This window comes from Haemorhous mexicanus, chromosome 13 (assembly GCF_027477595.1).
Source record: "Haemorhous mexicanus isolate bHaeMex1 chromosome 13, bHaeMex1.pri, whole genome shotgun sequence".
Lineage (NCBI taxonomy): Eukaryota > Metazoa > Chordata > Aves > Passeriformes > Fringillidae > Haemorhous > Haemorhous mexicanus.
In genome coordinates this window covers 9,213,956-9,241,311 of record NC_082353.1, presented here as the reverse complement: position 1 = coordinate 9,241,311, position 27,356 = coordinate 9,213,956, and the positions used below count along the sequence as shown (strand labels likewise).

Genomic DNA, 27,356 nt, shown 5'->3' with positions numbered 1-27,356 from the left:
AAAAAGGATTGGTTTCAGTAGCACTGTAAAAATACTCTTGTAATTAACAGAGAAATAATCAGGATTAAACCAAATGAGAACACATTTTTTGGGTCAGGACTTTAAATACTCTGAAGTGTTTAATCAAGAGAAGCCATACCAGTATAAGATGATGCAATGCCAAATATTTAGCTTCACTGATTTATATGCAAGAACTTAGAACTACTATGTTGGAAATTGCCATTTGTCATAAAACAGTCCCTCCTGTTAGACTCACTTAGACATGAATAGATCAGATACTGCATATCCAAGGACAAAACATACTATTGTTCTTGTCTCAAGAAATTAAAGTTTTGCCACTAAATTAAATGTGTGTGAATTGGATCCAATATCTATAGATTATTTTAAATCCATTATAAATGTTATTTCACATGATCAAATTTGAGAGATTTTGGTGCTCATGTTTTATATCTTACAGAGTAGATTCAAACTGGCTCATTTATGTTGGTTTGGAAATGAGCAGAGTTTGTAACATTTTGTTGTAACCACATCTTTGTTATTTTGGTTTACTTTGGATTCATGATGTATACTCTCAACCTTAATTTTGTTTAGGTATAGCTTTACAAAGGAGTTCCTTCTAATTAGTGATTGGCAGAAGTTGTATGAATACACACTAAACCATAGAAAATTATCACCTTGTGATGTTCCCAACACTTCTATGACACAAGAAATCTTAAATCCCATGGATCTCAAACATCAATGAAGGCAATACTTTCTCCTATCTGTGAAGTCACAGTGCTTCTGGAAAGAACATTATGAAAATAAACCGAAGACTGTGACCATCTCCAGTAAGTACAGCCTGTTGGTCCAACAGTTTTGAGCAACTCTGAAACCTTTCTAGAACTCTCCAAAAATTCTTCACTCTACATGAACTTCTAGTTAAGAACAAGGAAAAAAATGCCCTTTAATTGTCAATCCTTAAAAAAACTGCCCATAAAAAAGGAGCAGCTGAGCACAAAATTTCACCTTGAGATAGCCAACAGAATGGATCAGCCATAAAATCAAAGTGACTCAGAGTAAAAGTCAAGCAAGAACATTAATTTAGACACTTCGAAGTCTACATTCAGTTTGATCTGAGACTTTATTTGAGAGATGAAGAGATACCTAGGATTAATGGAAGAGATCTGGAGTCAGTAACAAAAGCTAGACTCTAAAATGCAGTTCAGCACAAATAGCTCTCACACAATAAAACTGTATATATTTGCACACCAAGCTCAAATCATAAGCCACCATCTTCCTAGCAATCTCTCAGGCTCACTGGGTAAGCAGAACAAACTCAGCTGGAATCTTTTGCCAAACATTTCTTTTTTGTCCACACCTAACCAAAAGTAACTTTTTGTGGGATGACAGTAGCTTCAAGAATTTCTAGAAATTAAGTGGCTCAAGGTATCTTCCAGACACTCAACTGAATCACACACAGCATTAAAAAATTTAAATTTATTTATACCCAAAAAAAGGGAAAGGTCTTTGGGTTTGGGATTTTTAGGTGCTGGCTTTTTTTTCAACTAATCCCACCTTCTTGCAAAAATTCCCTCTTTTGACAGGTATGACTTTAAATGCTGTACATTTACATTTAACAGAATAACAGAAACAAACATTTACTTTGTTTGTATGACTTTTCAAACAAAGATAAAACATAACTGGCTAGTCAAGCAGTGACACTCAATGTCCTAAAAATAATAAAAAAAAAAAAAGATAGGTTATGCTATATACAAATGAAATCTTACATCTTTGATAATAAGCTAAACTGGTTCTATTATGCATATTCATGCTCTGCCCTTGCAGATATGGTCCAATATGTTGCATTATTCATGTAAATTGTTGGGATCATAAGAAAGATTGAATACTAAGTCAGGCAGGTTTATTTTAATGATTTAGAAGTGCTTTTATGAGTTTTCCACATGAGTAACTTTCCCAAGATTCTCCCACAAATGGAAACAGGATGTCACAAGGCCAATTGATTCTACATGAACCATCTCCACAAATCTCTCATGTCTGTAAGTACCCTAAGAAGTGTTTAAAATGCAAGTTTCAAACTTAAATTTCTGAAGCAAAGCTGCAAAAGAACTGAAGGACAATATTCCAAATAAGCATTTAAAAGACACAGAATTCACATAACTTCAAATCCAAGTGTCTATCTAGTGTCACCTCTGGGAAATTCTTAGAGAATGTTTCTGAAAGCCACAAAAACCTGCAATCACATTCCATTCTTCTTGTTGTCAGAAACCTGAATGAAAGTGAAATACAAATTCAACTTCCTCTGAAATGAACAGCATGATCATAATGAAAACACAAACCCACTATGTTTTTTTGAATTCTGCTATGTGAAAACAGAATTAAGTCCTGCAAGAAAAACCTGTAGTAGGTAAGTGATGCTTGAAGCTGAACAGCAGCATTCAAGATGGAACACAGCTTCTGTCAGAAGGAAAAAAAGTAGCAAAAAGAGCAAGACTTGAGGGTACTGAGTAAGTGCGCAGATGCTCAGTCACAAAACACGTGGAAGAGACCATGGATGACAGGATCCTTGCCATTATTAGCAATACTAAACAGCTGCAGAAGCTCACTATCACCAGACCTGTGATTGAGTACTAAAAGTCAAGAGGACAAAAAAACTGGTCAAAATGAATTAAATCTCAAAGAATTTGATTATTCAGAAAAAGGAAGTGCTGCAAATCAAGAACAGCTTGCATTCAGCAAAACCAAACTCTTACAACTAGGAAGTTGTATCAGTGATTGATCCTTAAGTGAGATAAGCTTTAGCTATTAGGCTGTTTTCAGGCTAGGAAATGAGAGATTCAACCAAAACATATCCATTGTAAACAGGAGGCTGAGTTTGGAGGAACATTACAAGTTCATAATTGCAAAGGCAAAGCTCATCGAATATCCTGATGGATAAACTTGCCATAGATAATCTAGAACTGAAGATGAAATCAGAAGCAGTAAAATCAAAAGCAGCAAACGTCCCGGCAGCTTGAGTAGAGCATCCCTGAAGATAAGAGATGATCCCAAAAGAACAAGGTGTGAAATCAACTGGAACTGTAGCTGCTCCACCCTCAGAATCAAGGCTCAATAAATGTATGTACTTCCACTACATGCTTTCCTCCTCTCAGTATTTTGGAGCAAAAAGAAGCTTAGCTACCAGAGAGCAAAGCAGCTAATAAATCCCTTTGGCCAAGACTCAGTTTATGTAGTTACATGCAACAGAAGACATTGAAAGCATATTTTGCCACTATATACCACAAAGTCACTGGCAGAAAAAAATGTAACTTACTTGAATATTAAATAGATCAGGACTTGTATGCTTTAGTGAACACCCAAAAAACAACAAAGCTTTTTAGTTTCAGAAGGTGGGATCAAGTTCAGAACAAAATGGGCTTTGATGTCAGCCCATATACATCACCATTTACTCACTACTCTAGCTTGGGATGATACTGATAGACTGGAGCAGGGAAGAAATGTTGCACATGAGCAGCAAAGGAACACTGCACCATGTAAGTGACACTCCTGGTAAGCCTCTCTTCAACAGAGCACAGCCCCCAAAAAGCTGCCAGTCAATGCTGTAAAGCAGAGAACATTATCAAAAAGGGCCTTAGACTACAATATCTGGAGAAAAGACCAGACCTGCTGTCAAAAAGATGCAAGAAGAGAATACCACAGCTTCAATGCATGAAGAAAAAGGAAAAGGTCTGGTCAGATCCTTGTTTGCTTACATACCAAAATAATCCCAAGCTGGACTGGGTTCAATTTTCTGGTCCACAATGATGTATCAGTGAGCCAAGGCAGTATAGGATACCTGCTCACTTTCAACTGCCCTGCAACAAAAATGTCTGCTGTCAGTTCATTTAAAAATATGTTAATGGTTGTGCAAAGTAGAGTTGAGCAAATTAGAAGAGTATTCGCATAGTTATTAAATCTTACTTCCTCAGCACAAGGTGGATCACCAAACAAACAAGGAGACTTATGTAGAGTAAAAATTTATAAAACAAATTCTGCTGGAACACATCCAGCTAGGTTATCTGTATTACTAATGGCAGGATTCTGGTCCAAAGACAGGCTCTGTAACTGTACACAGAGTTCGAGGAACATGTCTGATCATTAGCAATAAAAATGAGTTTTAAAACACATACAGACAATCCAACATATAATAAGACACCCAAAGACACCATGTGAGAGATGCAAGAGAAGATCCAAAAGTGTTCAAGATCATAATTGAGTCATTGTTTCCAATGATGAAGTGATTCTCAAGAGTCCCATAACCAAGTCATTGAATTATAGGTCAAAGAATTGGAAGAAACATTCAGAGATCATTGAGAAACTATACAGCAGAAGCTATGAATATTGTCTGCAAGTTCCTCTTCTTCCAAAGCAACCAAAGAGGACCACTAAGAACCAGCCCACAAAAAGATGAACTTTTTTTTTTGTACTCTGTACAGCAAATTATGAATTAGAATATCTGCTACAGAGGTATACTCTTCAGTTTAGCAATGATATATTCTTGTCCAAAGTATCCGAGAACTAGCATATGGAACCGGACAAGATTCACTGAAATTAATGAAGTCTATGAGCCTGACAGTTTCAAAAAGCACCATCATGGATTTTCCATCACTTCTCGTGGTACCAGTAACTTATTTTTTGTTGGCATCAGAACTCTCAAAATAATGGCTATCTGCATCTGTCCTACTCTAACATCTTGCAGAAACAAACCTGCATATACTTTTGACTTTACTTCAAGTCTTTTCAGTGCTCATCCATCTGCTTCTGAGCAACATATACATATACCCATACAGCCAACATTCTTACATATTTCCATAGGTCTCTGTAATGTATTCAAGACAGCAAGGTCCTTCTGCAGTACTGACGACAGCCTGCCACAGCTGTATGAGTGCATCAGCTGTACATCCTCAGCCACCATTCAACATATCTATAACCTTTCCTTCCACACACCTCAGCAGGCATTAACTGCCAACACCTAATGCCAGCTCCAAATACAAAAGCTAATGTTTCCACAAGTATCATAGCTCAACACTTTATTTTGTCATTGTTCGAGTTTCACTGAAAGCTAAACTACTAGAGGACCTCCTCTTACTAGCCACTTTATGGAAACTAAGAAAGAAAATACCTAATAAATAATAAATAATCTATTTGGGCAATCTCCAAAACTCAGTGAAAGCTGATTTATGCTTAGAGGCCTAAGAACTTATCACTCTGTTGGAAGAGTTTGCACCATGCATGAGACTATCTAAACTCCTGTTAGAATCCTACTACAGGCTAGATGGGTTATCAGGGTTAAACCCTTTTGTTACATCTTTTAAAATATTTCTTTGCAGTCTAACTGACATTTTTCATTCTGTATTCTGATACAGTATGAAGAATACACAAATGTTTGATTTAACTGACACACCTCTAAACCTTGAATTAAGGCATAAACTACACTATAAAGCCTCAGAAGCTGTTTCAGGATCATCAGGGAGAGCTTGGCATGTCTGATTGTTCTAAGGTTTAAAAAACCCCAAACTAACACAATCTGAAATACAATCTCCACAATACTGCAGGTTCTTCTTCAAATCCTTAAAAAACCCTGACGAATACATACTAGTTCCTCTTTGAAAGTCAGAATAAAAAAGCTACTACAAAGCCATATGCCTTGGTCATATGATCACTCCTAAATATTTTTAAATATTAAGACTGATTTTGTCCTACTTCAGTAAAGGACATTCCTTTTTGTATTCATACTACATAAAAAACATAAACCACTAATTTGATAAAGCTAGTATTAAGTAGAAGTAACAATCTCATTTTACATAGACAGGTCAGAATTGAGAAGTTCCAGTATTGCAACAACTATTTATCTTTCTCCAAACTGATTTTGTTTGAGCTGCAATAGATGCTTGCTTTATCTCTTCATTCTTGTAGTTGTGGACATAGTAAGATGAAAAAGTACTAGTACAGTAAAGGTCTGTGTTCATCCATACATTTCAAATTCTATGGAATTCAAAAGAAACCCAAGTTCGAAGTATAAATTTTGGCAATATAACTAAATTATTAGAAAAAAACCATTAAGCAGTAAAATAAAACTTACTGAGACACTTGTGCAGCAGTTGCATTATCTGTGGAAACTGAAAACAAAAACAAAGGATTGAATTAAGAATATTTTAAAATGTGGAAATACAGAAGTACTCACTGGTAAACGCATGTACAGAAATAATGCAACTCAAAATAGGACTGTGATAACACAAGAGACATCCACATGGAAGTATTTATATACTGTATAAAAAAGTACCACCTGTACTCACCTTCCTCTACAATAACTTGACATGTATGAGTCTGGTTCTCACTCAGATGTGTAGCCATGTTATCCAAGCCAGAAACATCAGCCAGGAAATCACAGTTAAGACACACTACAGTCACACCTCTAGGAAATAAAATCAAAAACAAAGTGCAATTACAACATGGTCATAGAAACACTTTTCTTAGCTTACAGCAACTGGACAGACTATAAAAAAAAATCAACTTCAGATGAGATGATTCACAAAAACATAATCTTACTTTTTCTACTGCAACTAGTATCAGGAAATTCCCATCAATGAGCAGGGCATCTCCATGCTGGATATAGTACAAAGAACATGACTTTAGACAGAAATTTATCTGTAGAGCATGAGTTTCTCTGATTGGATGGTTGTTTTTTTATTTCTCTGACCCCCTCCCCATTTTGCATCTTATGAATAATAAAAAAAAAAAAAATTAAAAAATTAAAACCGCTCAGAATTAAGTTCATAAATGTGACAAGTAAGTTTTTGTCGCTGACCAGAACACTGCTATTTGAAAACCAAATGGTTTCATTTCTCTGCTCTAAATTGTGGAAATTCAACAGGTTACAATCTCAATCTAAGTTATCAGTTCAATGTCAGAAAGTAAACCATAATCATCTGTAAGTGAAAAAAGCTGAATTACCGTAGCTGTTCTGAATGCTTCTTAAAGATCCAAAACCTTTTACTTGGACGAGCACTGTGAAAGCTGAATATATGAGAACATTAACACTTAGACTGGTTTTCTGCAATACATTACTCTGCATAAGCCCTTCACTAGTCATGGTACTGCAATTTGCTTAGGACAAAACATGAAAACAGAAGCCTAAGGTACTGAACTGCATTATTTTTAAACGTTAAATGTTTAAAGCTTACGAACTTGTGAATCTCAGTTCTAGTTTAAAACATTGGCTCCCTGGTAAATGAGCTTGGGAGGTGAAAAGCTAAACTTTACTGGCACAGTCCTGGAGAACATACTATTACTGCTACCATCAACAATTCAGCTTTTGACGAACCATAGCTGTAGCTATAGAATGCACAACAAAAGAGCTAAAACTTGGCTGAACTTGTGCTTCCTAAAGAGATGGCTTTTAATAAGACATGAAACTTTCAGATAACCTGGAAGTTGTCTCTTATGCACGTTAAGTATGTGCCAACACTGTTCTCTGCCATGAAACAAAGTGCAGGCAGCCAAGTACAGGGGCTGCTCCTCCATAAACACCCTCCATCTAACAGTCTTCCTCCTCACCATCACTTTTTCCTTACACTCACCAAAGAGGTGATGGTAGGTGCTGCAAAGGATCACAGTAGGAGATGCATTAGTGCATCAAGGGGACAAAGGACAAAGTACCACCTGTACTCACCTGTACTCATCCATGCAGTAAAATCACCAAAGACTGGTGATTTTACTGCATGGATGAATTTGACCTGCCATCCAGACTGCTGGCAACAATAGGAACAATTTACCTTAGATCCCTCCTTCCCCTTCCAGAGTAATTTTTTATTCTACAGTTGGAATTGAACACATTATTTTATTATTTTTTTAAGCATGCCAACAATAGATTACACACATAAAAGCATGCAAACTATTTCAGTCTAGGACTTTAATGAGCATTGAAATTGGTATGAACAGGTGAATATCAAGTGTATCTGAAAACTTAGATCACAGATTCAAGAATCCTAGCGTTTACAAATGCCAAGGCATTTCCTATGTATATGAATTCAGAAAGAAACATTGACTATTTTCCACAATCCAGTTGGCTTCTTCAGGGCACAGGAGTAACAAGTAGGTTTTAAAAATTGTTTTATTGTCACTGCTATGTGATCTGTATCTAATAATTCTAGAAATCCCTTTAACTTTCACCCGAGACCTTTGCTTCCTGGTGTAGACAGCGCAAGTTAAAGGTACAATTGAGAGTGTGGGTTCTTTAGATAAAGTACAATTTTGACTGGGAGTTACTAAAAGGCAGTAAAAATGGAAGCATATTATGCTTTTTTCAGAGTCCCTTCTTGATGATTGCCATTTGAAGGATGAGAATTGTATGGTATAATTCTATGGCTCTGAAAGCAATGCATTTGTGCTCTTAACGGGTGTTTTTACAGCTATCATCACTAATACCCTATGCTGCCCCACAAGTGCTGACAAAATGAGATGTTATTTCTATGGATGACCAGAAGTAGTGTAAGGAAAAGTATCCACTTGAGTTTGCTATTTGAGACATCCTTCAAATCTGAGCACAGACTTCACTAGAGATAGCTGTGGCCTGTATGCATTCAGCACTCGTAAAATCAAATGAGACATTCAATCTGAAATCCAGAGAACATGCAGTAATTAGTCATTATTGCCAAGTCAAGATGAAGTGATTATGGAAGATACCTTTGCTTCAGAGTTTCTGTGGTATAATACTGCCTGAACCATTGGATTTTTAAAGCAAAACAAGAACGTAGACTTTAAGCCTTCGCTAAAAAATAAAAAATCCAACCTTATGCATTTCCCTGCCAGTCTGAGGACCCCAATCAAAGTTCACCTAACAAACACTTCACACCTTACATGAACTTAGGAAGTATTTACTAAGCCAGTAAAAACTTAGAAGAGTTCTTACCTCATCATGTGATTCACATAGGCTTTGCTACAGCTGGTGTTGTATCTGCACAAACTACAGTGGACGTATGCAGGAAAGTGACTCGCAAAATCTTTTATTTCTGAGAAACACTCAATGCATTTGTGAGTTCCCACATGATACCTGACAGTGACATGAAGAAGTTATCAGTTAATAGCAACACTTTCGGAAGAGATAACTGTTTCAAACTTTTTGCTTTAAGTAGCAAGCTTGCCTATACTAGAGAAAAATGAGGAATTTAAAAATGCATCAGCTAAATACTTAAAAGTTACACCAGCAGAAAGGAAGGAAACTTTGCTTTTACTTAAATTATTATTTAATTATGATCCTAATAAAAAAGTGAAAGTTAATGTACGCATCCGTTATTGGCCACTCCTGGAAAGAAGAGATAATGCAGTGGATGAGAACCTCCAACTTCAGCTGCTGCTGTTGTCTCTATGTACTTCAGAAGTATTGCCAATAATTATTTCCATCCATCATAATGCACAGAAAAAGCCTTTGGCTTTTCTATCACCCCAGTATTACCCACAAGCTTTGAAGCATCTACAAAGCAAGAATATAATCCTGCTCTTCCCCAGTTTCACTGACTGTTTTGGATCTCTCCCAGAGCTACACACAGAGGAAGTTAGAAACTGGAGGGGCATCTTCCATCTCTGACAAAAAAAAAATGCTAACTCATCATAACCAATGAAATTACACTCCAGTGTAATAAACACCCAGGAAAATAAAACACCCAGGAAAATTGTAACATAAGGACAGCAAACCCCAATAAATAGTCAAGATAAGGACAGCATTCTCCCAATAGCTTGCATTTACTTCCTTGATTTTTTTTAATTAGCTCCCCAAAAATGCTCAGTCTCCTAGGATAGACAGGATTTTATCTTTTAACAAATAGGTTCAAATAAAAAAAAAAAAAGGAAAGGAAAAAAAAAGAGGAAAAAAAAAAAAAAGAAAAAGAAAGGCTCAAAGCAGAGAAAATTTCTAAACGTGACACAGGGAAGTTTCCAGAACACTTGTTCTTTCATCATAAAGGAGTCTGCCATCACCAAAATCAGTGACTGAAGATTCAGAATTACAACCACAGTAGCAGTATGAAGAAAGTTTATGCAAGTTTCTCAGCAAACCTGTGGTACCAGATCTTCTGTATTACAGCACTAAAATTACTTAAAGACCATTAAATGATGAATTATTTATGTTCCAGGCGTACTTGAAGACAATTTTAATGCCAGTATTTTACCTTAGATTATGAAATGCTATATTTGTAGGTTCTTTTTTCCTTCTGCTGTTTGTCCATGCATTTTGTTTCCTCGATGTAGATTGTTTTGTTTTTCCTCTTGATTTACTTGTATTAGATTTGTTATGATTTTTAGTAGTTGTATTTTTAGCTTTAGGTGATAACTGAAATGTAGAACTGCTTGTACTAACAGAAGATGTAGCTGATGATCCTGATTGATGAGATCCCAAAGATGCTCGAATAGTCACCTACAAGTATGAAATTTAAAAAAAAAAAACTGTTTAGATATAAGCTCTCCAAGTTCGTACTTCTATTTGTCTCAAAGTTTAGGCCACTTCACAGCACAAATCATAATATAAGAAACTCTCCTGATGAAAGATTACTTTGAAAACCACAAAACACTGAAAATACTGTTGGACTAGAGTTGACCTCTAATAGCCAACTGGACACTTAAAAAGTTCGTTTTGGTTTAAATAGTTAGTCATGATAAAACATGTTTTCTTTCCAGAGCTGAAACTGGCTAGATCCCGCTTTCTTAAATGAAAAAAATGTAGCAGAAGTGTCAGGCCAATCAGCCATACTAAGAAGAATGTCAAACCATTCCATCAGTGCCTGGATTTAACAAAAAAGTCTGTGTCTTACTGCCACATGATGAGCTAGTCAACTCCTTTCAGATATGTCTGTTTCTCATGCTAGAATTCCAAGGAGTAATTCTGGTTTTTGATCTCTTATCTGCTATTCTTGAACTCCTTTGTCATGCTCTCAAATGTGGTTTTGACTCACAATATGACTCCTAATTATACTTCTTACCCATACTCCTAGTTTAGAAGCACCTTGTCTTCTAAATCTGGTTCCAGGTTTTTCAGTATTATCATTTCATCATGTCAAGGTCTACTAACATAAACTTTAACTTAATCCAAGCTTTTGTTAGGTCATGAAGACCCTGAAATCTTTAAAATATTGAGGTATCATCACAGAGTAAAGAATTGATGCTTTACATTCCTTCTGCCAAGCAAGACAATCAACAGCAGCTGAAGTAGCTTTCCCGTTCCTGACTCTACAGCAAATTAACTGTGAAGAGCTGATCAAAATGTTAACTTCTCTTCTTCCTTGAAACTGAAAGGACATATATTTTGATACTCTACTAAAAAACTGTTGAAAAAAGTCCCAAAATCTACAAGAAAATCCTAGTCTAAGTAGTTCATTCTTGAGAAATGGAAGACTGACTTAAAGACAGCATAAGTGTTCTGAGGGGACCCAAGTTCTCCTCACATACCTTCAAATGCTGAACCTAAAGAAGACCTGGTGAACCCAGTTTTAAGCATACATATTCTATGCAGAAGAAAGGAGAAAAGCACTTCTTTCTATCCTTCTTTCTTTTCTCTACCAAGACCTTTTTTCCTTTGTCCCCTTAAGTTTTCCTGCACGAACACTCACCTTTGTTCCAGGAGGCAAGCCTTCTAATTGCTTGGGTTTCCTAAATGTTCGGTGATGCTGAGTCTTGTGATCCATTTTTTCTTTGCATGTTAAAAATTGCAGTCTGCATTTAGTGCAACGGTATATTCCCTTTTTCTTTTAAAGACAAATGATGATCTATAGTAAGCATGGATGGCATGACAAAACTCTAGCCCTAGCTTGTCTCAAGCAATGCTCATGCAGTTCCTAAAACATCAACTAAACAAACAAACTCCTAATGCTATACAAAGAGAAGATACCCTGTAGGAATTAGATATTTGAAAATGCAAGGCAGTACAGCTACTAAGAGGAAGAGGAGGAATCAGATTCCAAGTTACAAGACACTTCATTATCTTTTTCTTGATCTGAACTAGTGGCAGGTTTGCTAGTAACCTCAAGTACAGCAGAATCAAATCACTACAATGTAATGAAGAAACCAAATAGCAAGAAGATTCTTCCAAGGATATTCAGAGATTACTTTAAACAGGAAGCTGCTATCACACAGAAACAAGACAATTCCCTTAAAGATTTTTGAAATTCTTCTAATGTATTCTTACTACTACTCTTACCTAGTAACAAGTATACAAATCAGACACATTTCTTTTTTCAGAGAGAGATTCCTTAAATGTGTTCAGCATTTTTCTAGCATTAAGGATTGAAAAGATCTGCTTACCTGATGCCTCATGTAATGATGCATATACGGTGCTCCAATTTTAATAACTTTGAGGCAAAATGGGCATAGCAAATGTTTTGTGTTTTCATGAACTGTTCTAAAATGTGTTTCTACATCTGAAAAAGCTGAGGATCTGTAGCTGCACACCTAAAATAAGAAGTTTGACACTTTTGTTACAAGTTTACTGACAGTGAAGACAGGGGAGTGGTGTAATCTAAATATAAAAGTCACTCTGAGATACCTGGCAAACATACGGCATTTCACCTGGCTTATGATTGTCCTTCATATGTTGCAAAAGAACTTGCTCTGTTTCAAATGATAATTCACAGATTTTACAAATCGCTAGAAAAAGCGGAAAAACAAGAAAAAATTAAAAATTTGATAGGGGTCGTATGTACATATATGATAATACATATATATAAATCTATACACACATACATGAAATGTATATATCATTAAAGGTAAAGAAATCTTATGATTATTCCACTCATTAGAAGAAATTCCCTGTACAGTTTCAGAAAGCCAGGAAGGCAAGGGCCTTAAACATGAGGTCTTAAAGCTTTCAATTAAAAACATATAAATAAACTAACAAAAAATGGAAGGAAAAAAACCAAAGGCTTTTATAAATACTTTTTTGCATATATATTGCTCTCAAAAGAAAAATAAAGTGCTCTGTTGCTATATTAAATCTCAAGATTATTGTTATTCAAGTACAATAGATTTATTATGAAATTACAATCCAGGAAATAAAAGTTGGGAAATTTCTAAAAATTTTGGCTTAGGAAAAAACCCAACTCACTGGACGACTCGTAAGGCGTGTGTGTACTCTCAATGTGGCACTGCAGCTGGAACGGCGTGGGGAACTGTCGGTAACAGTGCTGGCACGTGGTGTGGCTTTCCCAGCTTTCATTGCTTTGCTTCTCAAGCTCCAAGTGATGTTTCATGTGGTTCATAAACCTTGAAATTATAGTGAACAGGTGTAAAAAACTACATTTGATCATTCCCTATACATATCATGTCCAAGATGTACAGGATTCTTTAGAAATTTTACTCTGTGAGGACTTCTCAATTTAAAAAAATTAAGTAGTAAGTGTTTGCTAAAAAAACAGGCAACAAACTTAAAGCTGACTAGAAATCTTGACTTTAAGGAACACACATCAAATCTAAAATATGTTCTAAGACTAAACCTATTACATTTCTCATGTTTGCTTAGACAAAATTCTTGCCTTGAAATATAGGGAAATAAGTAAAGACAATAAGAACACATCAACTGTTCACACTTTGTTCACCACCGGCAATCTCAAAGCCCCATTCTGAAACACGTGTAACTTTAGCTCTGCTGAAAACTACTAAGTAGCAAGAATGTATCTGCAATATGGACATGACAGCTTTATGTAAAACCACGGCAGGAGTTCCAGGAACATTGTTTGTCTAGTGCATTTAGGCCTGACCTTGAATTATGAAGGACAGTTATCAAAAACGCCACTGTGCAGCCAACATTAAAAGAGTGGGAGAAACTGGTATGGTGCTATTTAAGTTACCAGCTTTTCCTCATTAATCTGTCCAGAAGTCCAGGCTCCCTTGACAGCACCAGCAGATCACTGTTACTGGTGGAGCAGCACAAGGACAGGTTATCTGCAAACCCACTACAGTTCAACTTCCAAAATTCCTGTTTTGAATGTACGTTATTTCAGTACAGCCAGAGGAACTATTAAACCTAAGACACTCAGAAAAGGAATGCAGACCCTGGTACTGGAAAACACAAATGAGCAAGAATAGTCTCTTGAGCTCAAGCTCATACTATCATGCAGTTGCTTAAAAAACAGAAACTAGAAAACTAGAAAAAGCTAACTTAATCTCTCTAGTTTTCTAAGCAGACAAAAGAAACTGACACTATTACTGCATAATGCCTTAACAGAAAATTATTGCAATGGTATGTCCAACCAGAAATCTTTCAAAGAAAGCAGGGGATTACCATGATGAAGCACTTTCTGCTTTTCTGAATTTAGGTCAAAAAAGTTATACCTTAATTAGGATGGTAAGACATATCTATTTTGTCCACTATACATAAAGGTGCAAAATAGACCTTGGAATAAAAATTCTTAAGTTATAGAACTGTGGAATAAAGCTACACGGTTACAATCAAAATTGATATGATTAAAGTCAATGCTAAAGAAATAAAGAAAAAAGGCTTGTACATTTTTATTGACTTGCTGTGGAACACATAGGCACCACAGCACCAACTGCTTACAATATAATGCTGAGTAGAAAATAGTACCTATTTAATGATTAATAGCAAATGTCATTGTTTTAATTACAGAAAACTTGTTTTTTTCAATAATATGTGTCTAATGTTAGCATAAACCTGCTCACTTGAACTTGCAGACTGTGCCCTTTGAAACAATAGTCCATTTTTCAATTTTACATTCTGCTACTTCAGCTTCCCTTGAAGAGTGCATGTAAAAAAGTTCAGTGACCTTAACTTCCAAAGGAACGATGACACAAACTTGTCTACCTACTAAAACAGCTTACTGGGGTTTTATCAGCATTTGGATGTAAAATTACTCCAACAAAATAACAGATGTTACATAAGTGAACTACTGACTATTAGTCATTGTGCGTCCCTGAAGGGAATTAACACTCCCATCTACCAATATCGCCATCAATCCAGATGGCAAACTGTAAAATCCTTTGTGTTGCCCTTTCTAACCCCAAAGTCCTACAACTGCTCTTATCAAAACTATGTTTATGTTAGACACCACTAAAATTCATACTCTAAACTGTAAAAAGTTCCAAGTTATGGTCCTACATGCAAAGTAAAAATTAATTCAATTTCTGTTTAGTCACCCAATGTTATCAGTTTTCTGTACAAAAGGAACTCTACTCCAGAAACACAAAATTTTAATACATGAGACTACTATGGACTGTAAGTGATTAACAAATAATTAAGGAAACAAATAATTAAGTTCAAATACCTTATATTATTTTTAAGAACTTTGAGACAACTGATGCATTTAAATGTCGTATGAGTCTTCTGCTCCTGCTGTACCTGCTGGAGGTCACCTTCATCCTTCCCATAATAAAAGTCATTAACTAACATAATCAGCTTTCCTTTCTCAGATTCAGTGGTTTTGCTTGTGCTCAAACACTCAGTTTTGACCGTTTCCGAGAAAAAGTTATTTACCATATCTGGACAACAGTACTGGATACAAACAGGGAAAAGAGATGAAACACAGAAACAAAGTTATCAGTCTCACAAAACTGCATCAATGACAACAGCATTTTAAAAACAGAAGGCACTAATGAGAGGTGCAAAGCTTAATTCTCTGACACACCGAGCTTAGTAATATTCAATTTTGAATAGTGTTTAAGTAATAAAACACTATATGTTATAAAACTGAAGAAGATTCTCATAGGTTCATGTAAGATAAATTTAATCAAGAAGACAATACTAGTGTTGCCTTATTCTTGCAAAAAAATTCTGTTTCATTTACATTTAATAAAATGAAAGAAAAAAGCAGCATTCATGCAAGTATTTTGCTGACAAGCGTGTTTATTGAGAACTTAATGGCAAGTTTTGTCCTTTATTTCTTAGGGAAGAACGTATGTTGAAACCTTCAAAAGCTCTTTCCAGCATTACTAAAAAATTCAGAATTCTGAGTCACATAATAGACATTGTTCAAGTAGACATAAAGAATGCTTAGGCCACGAACTATTTCATGAAACTTATCACTTAAAAAGTACGGCACACTTCATAAAGAAGATGCTATGAAGTTTCCAACAAAATTAGAATGTTTCAGAGGACAAATTTCTCTCCTGCTGAATAATGGTTCTTACCATGCAGGACTACTTTCCGTAAGCCTACTAGCAAGGAGCAATTTCCTGCTGTGGAATTGTAACTCAGTATCCTAAGCAAACACACTTCTTCAATGGTTCCTTCATTCTGTTGATGTACTCAGTGCAAAAGCTATTCTGTACAAATAATGATTAGAAAAAGTTAAAACCCTTGGGGTTTCTTCCACTGCTATCTGTATTTCTTAATTATGTTTCAGAACTGAAGGAAACAGCAGTTACTGTTTAGGGTATTGTAACCCTGTACATCAGAACCATCTGTGAGAACAGTAACTCAGATCCTCACAAGTTTGTCTATTACAGTAGCTGATAGTTCTTTTTGTTTTGGATATTCATGTTGTATACAGACTGCAAAGCCATTTCTCTGTCCCTGAAATGAAATACATATGCCTGAGAATTGTGAGAATCTTTGCCAAATGATAAATATTTTCCAGAAAAAAATGTTTCCAGAAATAGTAGTAAGTAGATTCACAATCAAATTAAGCGATGCTCAGTTTCTGAAAGTTTTGTTTACCACAGTGTTTGAGTATGAACTACAAATGAAATTCTTCCACACAGCTTGAAAACTCTTACCTATTAAGTATCAAGTATTTTTATCTTGCTCTGCCAAGTGATACATCAAGATAAAACAGTAAGTTTACATTGTCATCTTTGTGTCAGCTGCAATCTTATACAGATGCCTATTCTCACAGACACTTACCTTCAGCACATTGGAAACATGAGGCAAAAAGTAGCAAGATTTGGAGCTTCCCTGCTCCTGTCTTGCTCTCCATGACTGCAAGACTTGGAGCATTTGGTTCTCCTTGACAGCAGTCAGAAGCCAAACTAGCTTCCTATCAAACCAAGGCACTCTTACATAACCAAACAGAAACCCACAGTTTGTTCTAATGCCTACCAGCCCCAAAATATTTTACCTTCATGTGATTTTTTAGAGGATCCATAAGATTGAAATGTATATTACATTTTGGACAAGCTCGTGGAAAAGGTCCACCATTTTTAATGGTACTGGATGCAGCATTTGTCCCTGTAAAATTTAAAACATATAAAGACTCAGAATTCACAAGCAGAATACTCAATTTAGTAGTAGTGGCAGTATTCTAGTAAAATATGCTATTTCAAATGAAAACTATTACCATCAATGAAGCTATAGTAACCATAAACAAGGCTTTACAAGCATCTTTTAACTATTCTTTTTCCCAAAATGATGTGGAGTTTGCTCTGTTTGACAAAGACTGATGAACACATTTTACAAAATCTTATCAACAAACAAGGAAAAAACACATGAGGAGATGAAGGTAGGATGACAGGGAGAGAGCATTTCTCCTGTGCACTACCAGCCCACCCCATCCTGGATAGGATGGATTTTTGATGTTTTTATTTCACAAACTTTTCAAATGAACCTGTAAAGCCAGTTTTCTGCCACAACCTGATCATAATCACAACAGGGTTCAGATAGAACCTGATTAGTTTGGAAAGGAATTTCACCATTTGGTTCTCAATGATGACGCTATTTCTCTCGGGAGATTTGTTGGAATCCTGGCTTTTTCAAATACATTATTTCTGTTAAACAAAGGTGTCTTTGGAGAATTTAGAGAATAAATCCTCAAAATTAATAATTACTCCCAGTAATGAAAGGAAATTAAGCTTCTCTTATAAACATAAATTATTAATACCTTTTGAGAAAAAGAGATATTAAAGCTTTGCATTAGTTTAATGAATAAACTAAACTTTAATGAATAAACTAAGCTTTGAGTTTTCTCCAAACTGTCAAAAAACATCAGAGCAAGAGCTACTTTTCCAGATGAAATTCTCCTGCATTCTCAAGTCATTCACAGATTTGAAGGACTCCATACTAAGTAGTTTAGAAGCTAAACACAGGAAACATCTGAACAGTAGAGTCAACTGTTCCCTGCCAGGACTATGAAAAGATGTAATAAAAACTGAAACAAACACAAGGGAATGAATAAGTCTGTGAGTTAAGAGATGACCATGCAATAGTGTTTCACATTTTTACATAAAAATAGTCCTGCCCAGACCACAAATAAACAGTAATTTTCCTTAAGATAACAGTGTTGCTAAGAACCATCATTAAGCAGAAAGTCCTTCACATGAGTGGATGGCCATGTCAAAGATGTACCATAAAACAGTGCTGCAAGTCTTCACTCTTACAGTTGGTAAAACATTTTGACACATCACAGCTAAGTGCAAACTGAGTTGAAGAAAGCCAGTTCTGCAGCAAAACCTTGTGTTCTGCACTGCTTCAGTGCTGGATTCTGTGACAGATTAGAAATTGCTATGCCAGCATGGGGTGGCTTAGAGACAAACTCAGCAAAATAAGGTTCTCAGTGAATATGATCTATTTCTTTTTTTACTGAATTTAGCAAGATCCTTCAGTTATCTTTATTACAGGCTGCAGCACAATATCAATTTCACCCGAAAGAGGGTGGAGGAAATTTTTTTGCTGAAATGTTCATATAGCCATGTCCTTCTGGTAGCTGGACAGAGCAAACAAGCTCTAACTAAGAAATGCAAAAAACCCAAATCTGAAATTACTCCAGACAATCATTTTAACATTATAGGACAGAGAATGTCTCGGAAATGTCTCAAAAGTCAAATAAACCCTAGCCTATTGCAATCACTAGAAAGCACCTTTTGGCTCAGGACAAAAATGCAACTAATAGTTAATACTCTGAAACAGCCAGATCAGCTCTCTTCTTGCAGGGAAGGAAAAATCTTTCCAATAACATTGTTTCTTTGAAATAGACCTTCTCCCGCTCCCACTACTATTTCAAACTATATCAGAAACACTGCTGTTAAAAAAAAAAAAAAAAAGAGGGGGAAAACTGCAAAACACACTTTGAAATAATTAGTCAAAGTACAGAATCACAAAATAATTTAGGGTGGACCTTTGGAGGTGGTTTCCTGCAACTTCCCAGTCAAAGCAAGTCTAATCTTATGCTCAGAACATGAGTTCAGTCAACTTCTGAGTATCTCCAAGGATGGGGATTCCACAATCTAATTTGTTACTGCCTTGCCTGGAATTGCTAAAAGGATTTTTTCCTTCATCTAATCAGATTTAGTTCATAAATTCAGCAGTCATAGAATTAAGTCAAGAATTCTTTCAATCTTGATTTTCTGGTTGGTTGTGTTTTGAAGTTTCAACCCCCTACTCCCTTCTTTGACACAGAAAATCAACTAAGAGAACGAGGTCAGGGCATTTATTTTTATCATCTGTCTCTGAATGACTAATTATTGCTCTACAGAATTCAAACCTACCTACTAAACAATAAAGGTCTAAAATTTGAATAGGTAATAACCTCAGGTAAATTAATTTGTAAAGGTATATAAACCCTAGCATAGAATAGCGATTTTTATTTTACAGCATAAGAACAGTTACTTACTTACACTGCCTTAAGAGCATTAAAAACACTGCCCAACTGAAACACTACAGATGTGTTAGCTTTTTCCATGACACAGAGGCAGGACTGCCAGCTAGATCATTCCAACTTCCTACTGCTTGAAGATCCACTTTGTGTCTGTGCAACTGTTGGACAGTTACCTGTAGGTGAAACAGCCAAGGTGCTTCCAGCACCTACCTCAATAAGCTTGGCCTGTTTTGGAGTTACACTGTCGCCTTCAGAAGTAGCACGAGTTTAGATAGAAAACCACTCTCATTTAGACCTACAGTACTTTAATTTAAAAAACCTCAGTTTTTTGAATTAGTACTAATAGTACTAATTACCATAGTAATTAGAACACATTAGTGATGTCAGCAATTTAGAGTCCACACAAAGCAGTTTAAATATTTTCCTAAACTTATATGCCATTCTGAAGAAAATATCCAACTCAGACTGAAGGCCCAGGCCAGTGAAGCAGGAAAGGGTAAATGCAAGAGATACAGACCCAGCTCTGAAACCCCAGTAAATCATAGTGTGGCCACCTGAATTCATTTGGCCTACTTTTCACATCTTGACCCACTCTAATGTAAGACAAGGTGAGTTCACAGCAATAAAGTTAAGCTAAGCAGCTAGTTTCTGCAATGCCTGCTATCTGGAACAAGCTCTGTGCTTCTGATGGAAAACACCTCTCCTTTCTTTCTGGTTCTGTGTTAATGCCGTTCTAGTTTCTTATGTAACTCTGTAAACTTCAGTTTGCATGCAAAATGAACTAAGTGTTGTAACTTCTAATGACCAACCAGAGCACATCTATCTGGTCTCTTCTTCTGGAAGAACATTACATGTCCTTATGGTTTGAGTATTTCTTCTGAAGAAAATCAGTAAAAACTAACAAACAAAAAACCCCAAAAAACAAAACAAAACAAACAAAAAAACCCCCCAAAAAGCCACAAACAAAACAAAAAAAACCCCAATAACAACAAAACAAAACCTAACAAATCCACAAAAAAAAATTAAACCAAAAGGCCCCACCAAAAAAAAAACCCCAAAACAAAAAAACCCACCAACAACTTTGAAATTGGGAGGTTCAGTGGCTGATTAACATGCCCATAAACACTCAGCTTCATCTGGTCAGAAACCCATGTTTCTGTCACTGTAAGATTACCCTGATGATATGAACTCAGTACAGAGATCTGTCCTCAACAGACCTGAAAGACACGGCAACAAACCAACAAGTCTGAAGTGCCAGCACAGGTCTTGTAAACCTCTCACAATGACAGACTGCAAACAGTCTTAAGACTATAATAAAATATGTCAAAGGCTTCAGAGTTCTGGACACAATATATCCCATATCCCCCCCTACAATCACATAGCTGCTCCAATGATTACTCAGGGTGTAACAATAAGCTCAACAAATAGAAATACTTTGTGTCACAAAAAATTATTCACACATCTGAGAAGAAACAAAATAGCCCTCTGGCACCCATAGTTCTGTTTACTCAGTGGGAACTATCTAAACTTGGCCAACAGTCTGGAGAATCTCCACATTCAATGCACATAGGCAGACTCCCAGCAGGGAATGCTGATGAACATCTTGGAGAATTTGCCATACTGTGCCTCAAACACGGGAAAACATAATTCACTCAATATACAGATACATAAACATCCTAACATTCTCCTTTGTAGTACACCTTTCCTTCTTTTTGATATAAATGAACATATTAAGCTCCAATGTCTTGCTCTGTGCATTGCTTGCCTAAGGTTCATTCTTTCACACATTCACAAAATGATCAGGTTATTCATTAGATGCTACTACTTCCTAGGGGGTTTAATTTACTTACACTCACCGTGTTCGGTACATGAGCTGCTTACATGGACACATGTCCTGCTCAGCAAAGGCTTCCATAGAGCTGGTATGACTTGAGCATTTCCCTCTATCACTTGAGGCTATTTGAGCATCCAGCCATCAACCTACAGCAGGAACTGCTGCTGCTGCTGTGTATTAAACTATGTGTAGCTCTGCAATGAGGGCTAGGGGAAAGACACAAGGTCTGACTGAGTTTACAAGGATCTTCAGTGAAGTATTTTATTTGACTGCAGAAAACCCTATTTGGAAACAAGGAGTATTTTTATGTTGAAAATACTGTTCATAATTAACACATCTGTGATAAAAATTTTGAAGACTTTTACATATTTATAAAGGTGAGTAGTCTTGTCTATACAATTCTGACTAGTAAATTCTCTTTCAGAAGAACTATAATACACAGGTTTGCATTTCAGTTATCTTGTTTGTCCACGTGAAAAAAAAAAAAACAGGCCTATTTTGAAAACTAATCACACCACCTCCAAGTACTAATTAATATCTTGCTGGTATAAATCAGATTGACACCTCTTATCATGAAAGTGACTCTCTCAGCTGGAGTGTGGACACCACAATTCCTTGAATTAACCACATTCCAGGCTAGTTTGTCCAATTCTCTATACAGCAGGTCACAGGGACTCCAAGTACTCAGGACAGCAGGGAAACGCAGTAACCAAACAATTATTTTTTGGTTTCTTTGGTCATTTTGTGCTATTAGTGAACACTTCAGTAGCCATTACCCAGGAGCTGACTGTGCTCATATACACAATATTCCTGTGTACCACAACCATGATGGCAAGGAAGGAGCAAAGTATACTGGCTGCAGCACCACCTTGCTGACAGGTTTCTGAACCCCCAACACCACTGAAAACACCTTAATGCTGCTCTGTGCGTCCGTGCTGGCTGGGCCTGATTTTATAAATGATGGAAAAAGACATCAGAAATAGTAACCTAGAATAAAAGCAAAAAATGTACTGTGATACCAGAATAGGCACACGAAAGGCAAATTGCTTCAGGCCTCTCCGTGCAGTGTCCTGCACCAACACCTCCCTTTAATCTGGAGCTATGGATTCATGGATGCAGTCCAGTCAATGCCACATGACAGGTCTTTGGGTCACAGCAACTTCTCCTTCCTCCCAGTGGGTGGGAGTTTGTGGGAGAATGTTCTCACAATATTCTCAGTAGGCAAGCTACATCTCACACACATCCCCAGTGCTACCACCCTGCATGGAAGAGTTACCAATGCCCTTGACCCAAACACTACCACCTATATAGCAGCCTAAGAAGATGCTTGGTTAGTGTCCCTTAGCAACCTGCCATTTCCCTGCTTAGACCTCAGAAAGAAATATTTACGCTATACTGAGCTAAAAAATGTCCCTCATGATCCATGTGCATAAGTTATATTGTCCTGCAGAGCATCAAAGGCCAGTTCCCAAAAGGATTCTGCTTTTAAAAACCATATTCCAGAATGCCTTGTGTCCACAGCGCTGCATATCAATTAGGGAAGCATAGCACCAACACAAGCAAGTAGGCTTTGGCATACATGAACATGAATTTAATCTCATTATATGGCCTCACCAAGCAAGCCAAAACACACAATACACAGACACTTCCTTTCTGCAAAGTGAAATGTATCTTAAATTTGCCTTCTGTGTCAAAAATATTAGTGTTTCAAGCCACAATAATAAAACTTTTAACTTTCAAATCCTATTGCCATCCTACAGAAATAAACATAGACTAAGTATGGCACATTTCAAATGCTGTGAATTGCAGCCCTCAGTGCTTTTAAGCATTTCATGTTTTCTCAGTGAGAGACTAATACAAGTAATTTTTAAGTATGCAAGCAAGTCTCCAAAGTTCAAAAAAACCCCCACAAACAATTAAGCTTTAATACCTGTCCTTTGGACAACAAGGGCTGGAATACTGAACCATTAGAAAAAAACAAACCGTTCCTTACTTGACAAAAAGCTATTTAACCCAACACAAGAATGACACCAACAGAATGGCTGGACACAAGCAAGATATACACTGCTAACCCTTCACTGATACATTTCTGGAGTGAATACCTAAATTAAAAATGCAAAATCATCACATGAGGCTGAGTAAACTAGCTATCCCTCTGTCCTAGCTAACTTCTTAACATGACCAGTCAGGCCATTCACTGTACTTAACCTGTTACCTCAGGGAAGAATCAGAAGTCATGGTCACCCATAACTTATAGACAGAATAATGGGATTCTGGTCAGTTATTACAAAAGTACAATCCTTCAAAGAGGAGGAGGGAAGTCAAAGTTGTAGTCTTCTTAAGACTGAATACACTGCATGCTTCAAATCTACTTCACCTGCTGTGACACACACAAAAAAGGTGCTTTCTTGTTAATGTCTTTTTAAATAGATTAAATATTTACTGCTGAAAAACTAGTTTAAAAAAAATAAAAGGGGTTTGTTGTCAAATTACATACTCTCTCCCTTCCCCTCCTTTTCAGCAATGATCCTTTTGACCCCATCTACTCCAACTCCTGCATAGAGCAGTCAGAAAACCAAGATCATCATTACAGGGAATCCACCCAGCAGATTCAGTTCTTCAGGTACTGTTCACAGCCCCTCTTTTGCTAACAGTCTTTTCCTATTCCCACAGGCCAAAGAGTGATGAGTATACTGAAAACAAACCTTTACCTGTCAAAAAAGACAGTGGATCTGGCAATGCTTTTTCCCATCTAAATGAGCATTATAAGAAGACATCAGTTGATTTTATAGTCAGCCTAATGCACTGAAAAGCAAAGTCTGACAATACAACTCTCCAAAGTTTATTTCATTAAACATTATACAGTGTTATGTACAGGGGGAAGAAAAAAGTAGTTATACTATATTCTAGAAATCCTATTTAAAGTTATAACCCACAGATCTGCACTAGAGTTAAATGACATTAGGTTGGTTGTTTCTCTTATCAACTACTACAGTTATACCCACCTGTAACATTCACTGCTGGCCCAGTCTGGTACTGTGGAACTCCCGAGTTCTGTCTCACACCAAACAGTATACCAGATGTATTATCTGGTGCATCTGGTGGAGAATCCATAATATAATCCTGATAAGATATTTTCAAGAGGGAAAAGAAATTTGAGGTTTAATATTTTCTTTTTTTACTTGCAGGCTTCAAAGGGTTTATTTTAAAAACATATGATTGCTTATTAAAAAAATACTCAGCTGAAAAACAAGTTCATTACAATCTCCCAAAAATAGTTTCTTCTGACATTTTAATAAGGTTGCAATTCTCATCAGTGCTTGTTAGTTTTTATAGCTGTGTATTCAGAATAGTAAAAACAATTTTAAGACCTGGGAAAGACCATTTAATGAAATATCACTAATCTGTTTGAATTACTAGTTGTAAAGGCTTTTGTTCCAAAAAGTCTGACGTTTCAAATTATACTTGATTGTTTTTCAAAAAAACGAAATACTTTCTTCCTTCAACCTAAACTCGGTCATTTGCCTGTTACTCCTGCATAACATCTTGCTGCATTTCAAAAGATCAAAAACCAGAACTTGAAAGTAGTACAAACTTGTAGCAAGTAGAAGCTTCTCAAAGCAACAGTAAGGTAGAAATGGAAAGGTATTGGCAATTTCAACTCTGAAATAATTCAAATGCTTACTCTTCATCAACTTTTGTACTGCGAAACAAAAAATTGACAAAAGTAGGCTATCTTCCTAAAATAAAAAAATAAACAGATTTTAAAAAACATCCAATACACAATACAGAGACCTTGTCATCAGTAAATCCGTGAGACAAAGGCCAAAAAATTTAAAAAAAAAAAATCAAGCTCATAAACTGCTTCCCATTCACAACTGTGCTACTTATTTGAAAACATCCCTGTGCAAGTTACCACATCTTTAACTACCACCACGTAAAGCAAACTTAATGGAAAGAAATCGAAAAGAGCACAAGTACATAAACGGGTATGATAATCTTGTTCAGCATTATTATCCAAAATACCAGAACAAAAAGGAAGATGCTGCCCCCCCATCCTGCCTTTTTATTGTACATCTCCTTAAATGAAGACCCTTCAGGACCTTAATAAAGAGCCACTCTTCTGGTGAGTGACCTAATCCACTCTAACCAAATTAAAGACAGATATTCAGGAGTAGCTGAGGAAATAGTTACTGAATTTTTGTGCTGTATTTGCTATGAGTAACAGCTACATGAGCTGCTGTCACAACAGGGCAGGTGCTACTGGAGTCACAACAGTTTCAGAAGAGCCAGAGAAAGGATAGCAAAGCACCTCTGGCAGCAGGCCACACCTCAAGCACAACTAATGCTCAGGGGATAAATGTGTGGCAGACTCTGAGTGCAGAGCCCTATGCACACCATTTACATTTGCAATGTGACCAGTACAACAGCTACATACAAACTCTGCATCTCTTACTAGTCTGTAGTTTCTTTGGTTTACTGTCCTGCCAGTATCTTAATTTTCAACAAGATCATAGTTTGGTTATTTTGATGGCATGGATACATCTCCCCAGTATATACTAAACATATCCAGCAAGAAAAAAATCATAAAACCAGACACACTGAAAATTTCATTGTCTAATTTTCAAAAAGTCCTTTTTTGTTAACAGGTATTTTAAAATAATTTGGCTCTGTCATTTTACATACAAATCCCCCAATGTTGTCCGATGCTTTAGAAAACAAAAATGTTTTTAAAAAACCAAAACAAAACAGCTTTACCACACTGGTGAAATAAAACAAAAACCAAAACAAACAAACAAACAAAAAACCCTCAAAAAAACCCCCCACCAAAAACAAACAAAAAACCCCAAACTGACATGTATAGATGCTCTCACATGCAGAAAGGCAAAGCCCTACATCTTTCTAAGTTAATTTCCTAGGGCTTAAGTGAAGTATTACAGCACTACTTTTAGTAGTGGTGCCTACTACTACTAAATACTACTACTATTTGTCACTACTGCTACTAATGACAATATTGGGTTCATAGTCTGCATCCTAGATTTTCAACTGTGGTAGCCTATATGGCAATTGGTAACTAAACCTTGAAAAACTACAACGTATAGGACTGGACCTTTGATCGCTCAAAATCACCTAGGAACAACCAGAACCTGACACTGAGAAAAGTGCCTAGTAAGTAAGGGAAAGACAGAATTGGCTGTGGAGAGCATTCTCATCAGTGAATTCCAGAACATCATCACTGCTATGGACAAATTTCTCTTTAGAAGGATAGTCTTATGCTATGAAGTGCAACAGTAGCTCTGACTGAAATTACTGCAAACTGTATGACTGAAATAAAAATCAACTCTGAACTTCTGGAACTGCACAGCAGATAGTAGTACACAGCGTGTAGTACAGTAACAACACAAAAACCAGACTGACTTACTTAGGAAGTCAATGAATCAAGCTTGCGATTGAAAGTGTGAAAAACATTTTTGTGATTCGTGTCAATGGGCAATGGAATCAGCAAATGCTTGTACATGCTGTGTCATAAGTGGACGCGTTCCCTGGGATAGCTACAAAGAATGGTTTTGAAACTTTCTGACTGAACAGCCAAATAAAGGGTTGAAGAAGAAAACAGAAGAAGTATAGTAAAGAGATGAGGTAGCAAAACGGCTGATGCTTAGAATAAAATAGAGGAAGTTGTGGAAAAGCTAAGGGATATTGCAACAAAGCAACTAAATACTAAGATATAATAAAAAGCCTGATGCACTTGTACCAGACTAAAATTATTTAGCGGACACCGGTGAAGGGCCTCCCTCCAGGCAACCACAAGAAGGACAGGAAGCCAACAACCACCTGGAATGATTATGAAATTGCTGATCCCAGCTTATTCATATCTGCTGATTTGGACTAACACAAGCACGCTGGAAAATGCTCTGTAGGCTTAAAACCAGTATATATACTTTGCTGAACTCGTA

At 36.4% G+C, this 27,356-nt stretch overlaps 1 protein-coding gene across 6 annotated transcripts in view; it reads right to left on the bottom strand.

Annotated features, from left to right (window-relative positions):
- Positions 1-27,356, bottom strand: part of ZNF280D (zinc finger protein 280D) — a 44,366-nt gene that overhangs the window by 4,799 nt on the left and 12,211 nt on the right. For 4 of the 6 annotated variants that reach the window (XM_059858290.1, XM_059858289.1, XM_059858292.1 and 1 more), the window contains 12 exons: positions 24,405-24,522; positions 17,094-17,203; positions 15,303-15,529; positions 13,127-13,284; positions 12,569-12,669; positions 12,328-12,474; positions 11,637-11,771; positions 10,203-10,447; positions 8,948-9,088; positions 6,991-7,053; positions 6,333-6,451; positions 6,119-6,155 (listed from right to left, as the gene is read on the bottom strand). In XM_059858290.1, the coding sequence (XP_059714273.1) occupies positions 6,119-6,155; positions 6,333-6,451; positions 6,991-7,053; positions 8,948-9,088; positions 10,203-10,447; positions 11,637-11,771; positions 12,328-12,474; positions 12,569-12,669; positions 13,127-13,284; positions 15,303-15,529; positions 17,094-17,203; positions 24,405-24,522 (1,601 nt within the window). Of the gene's footprint in view, positions 1-1,641; positions 1,710-2,158; positions 2,267-3,753; positions 3,852-6,118; positions 6,156-6,332; positions 6,452-6,990; positions 7,054-8,947; positions 9,089-10,202; positions 10,448-11,636; positions 11,772-12,327; positions 12,475-12,568; positions 12,670-13,126; positions 13,285-15,302; positions 15,530-17,093; positions 17,204-24,404; positions 24,523-27,356 lie in introns of all 6 variants that reach the window. The other 2 variants (XR_009488128.1, XR_009488127.1) reach the window with 2 other exon arrangements.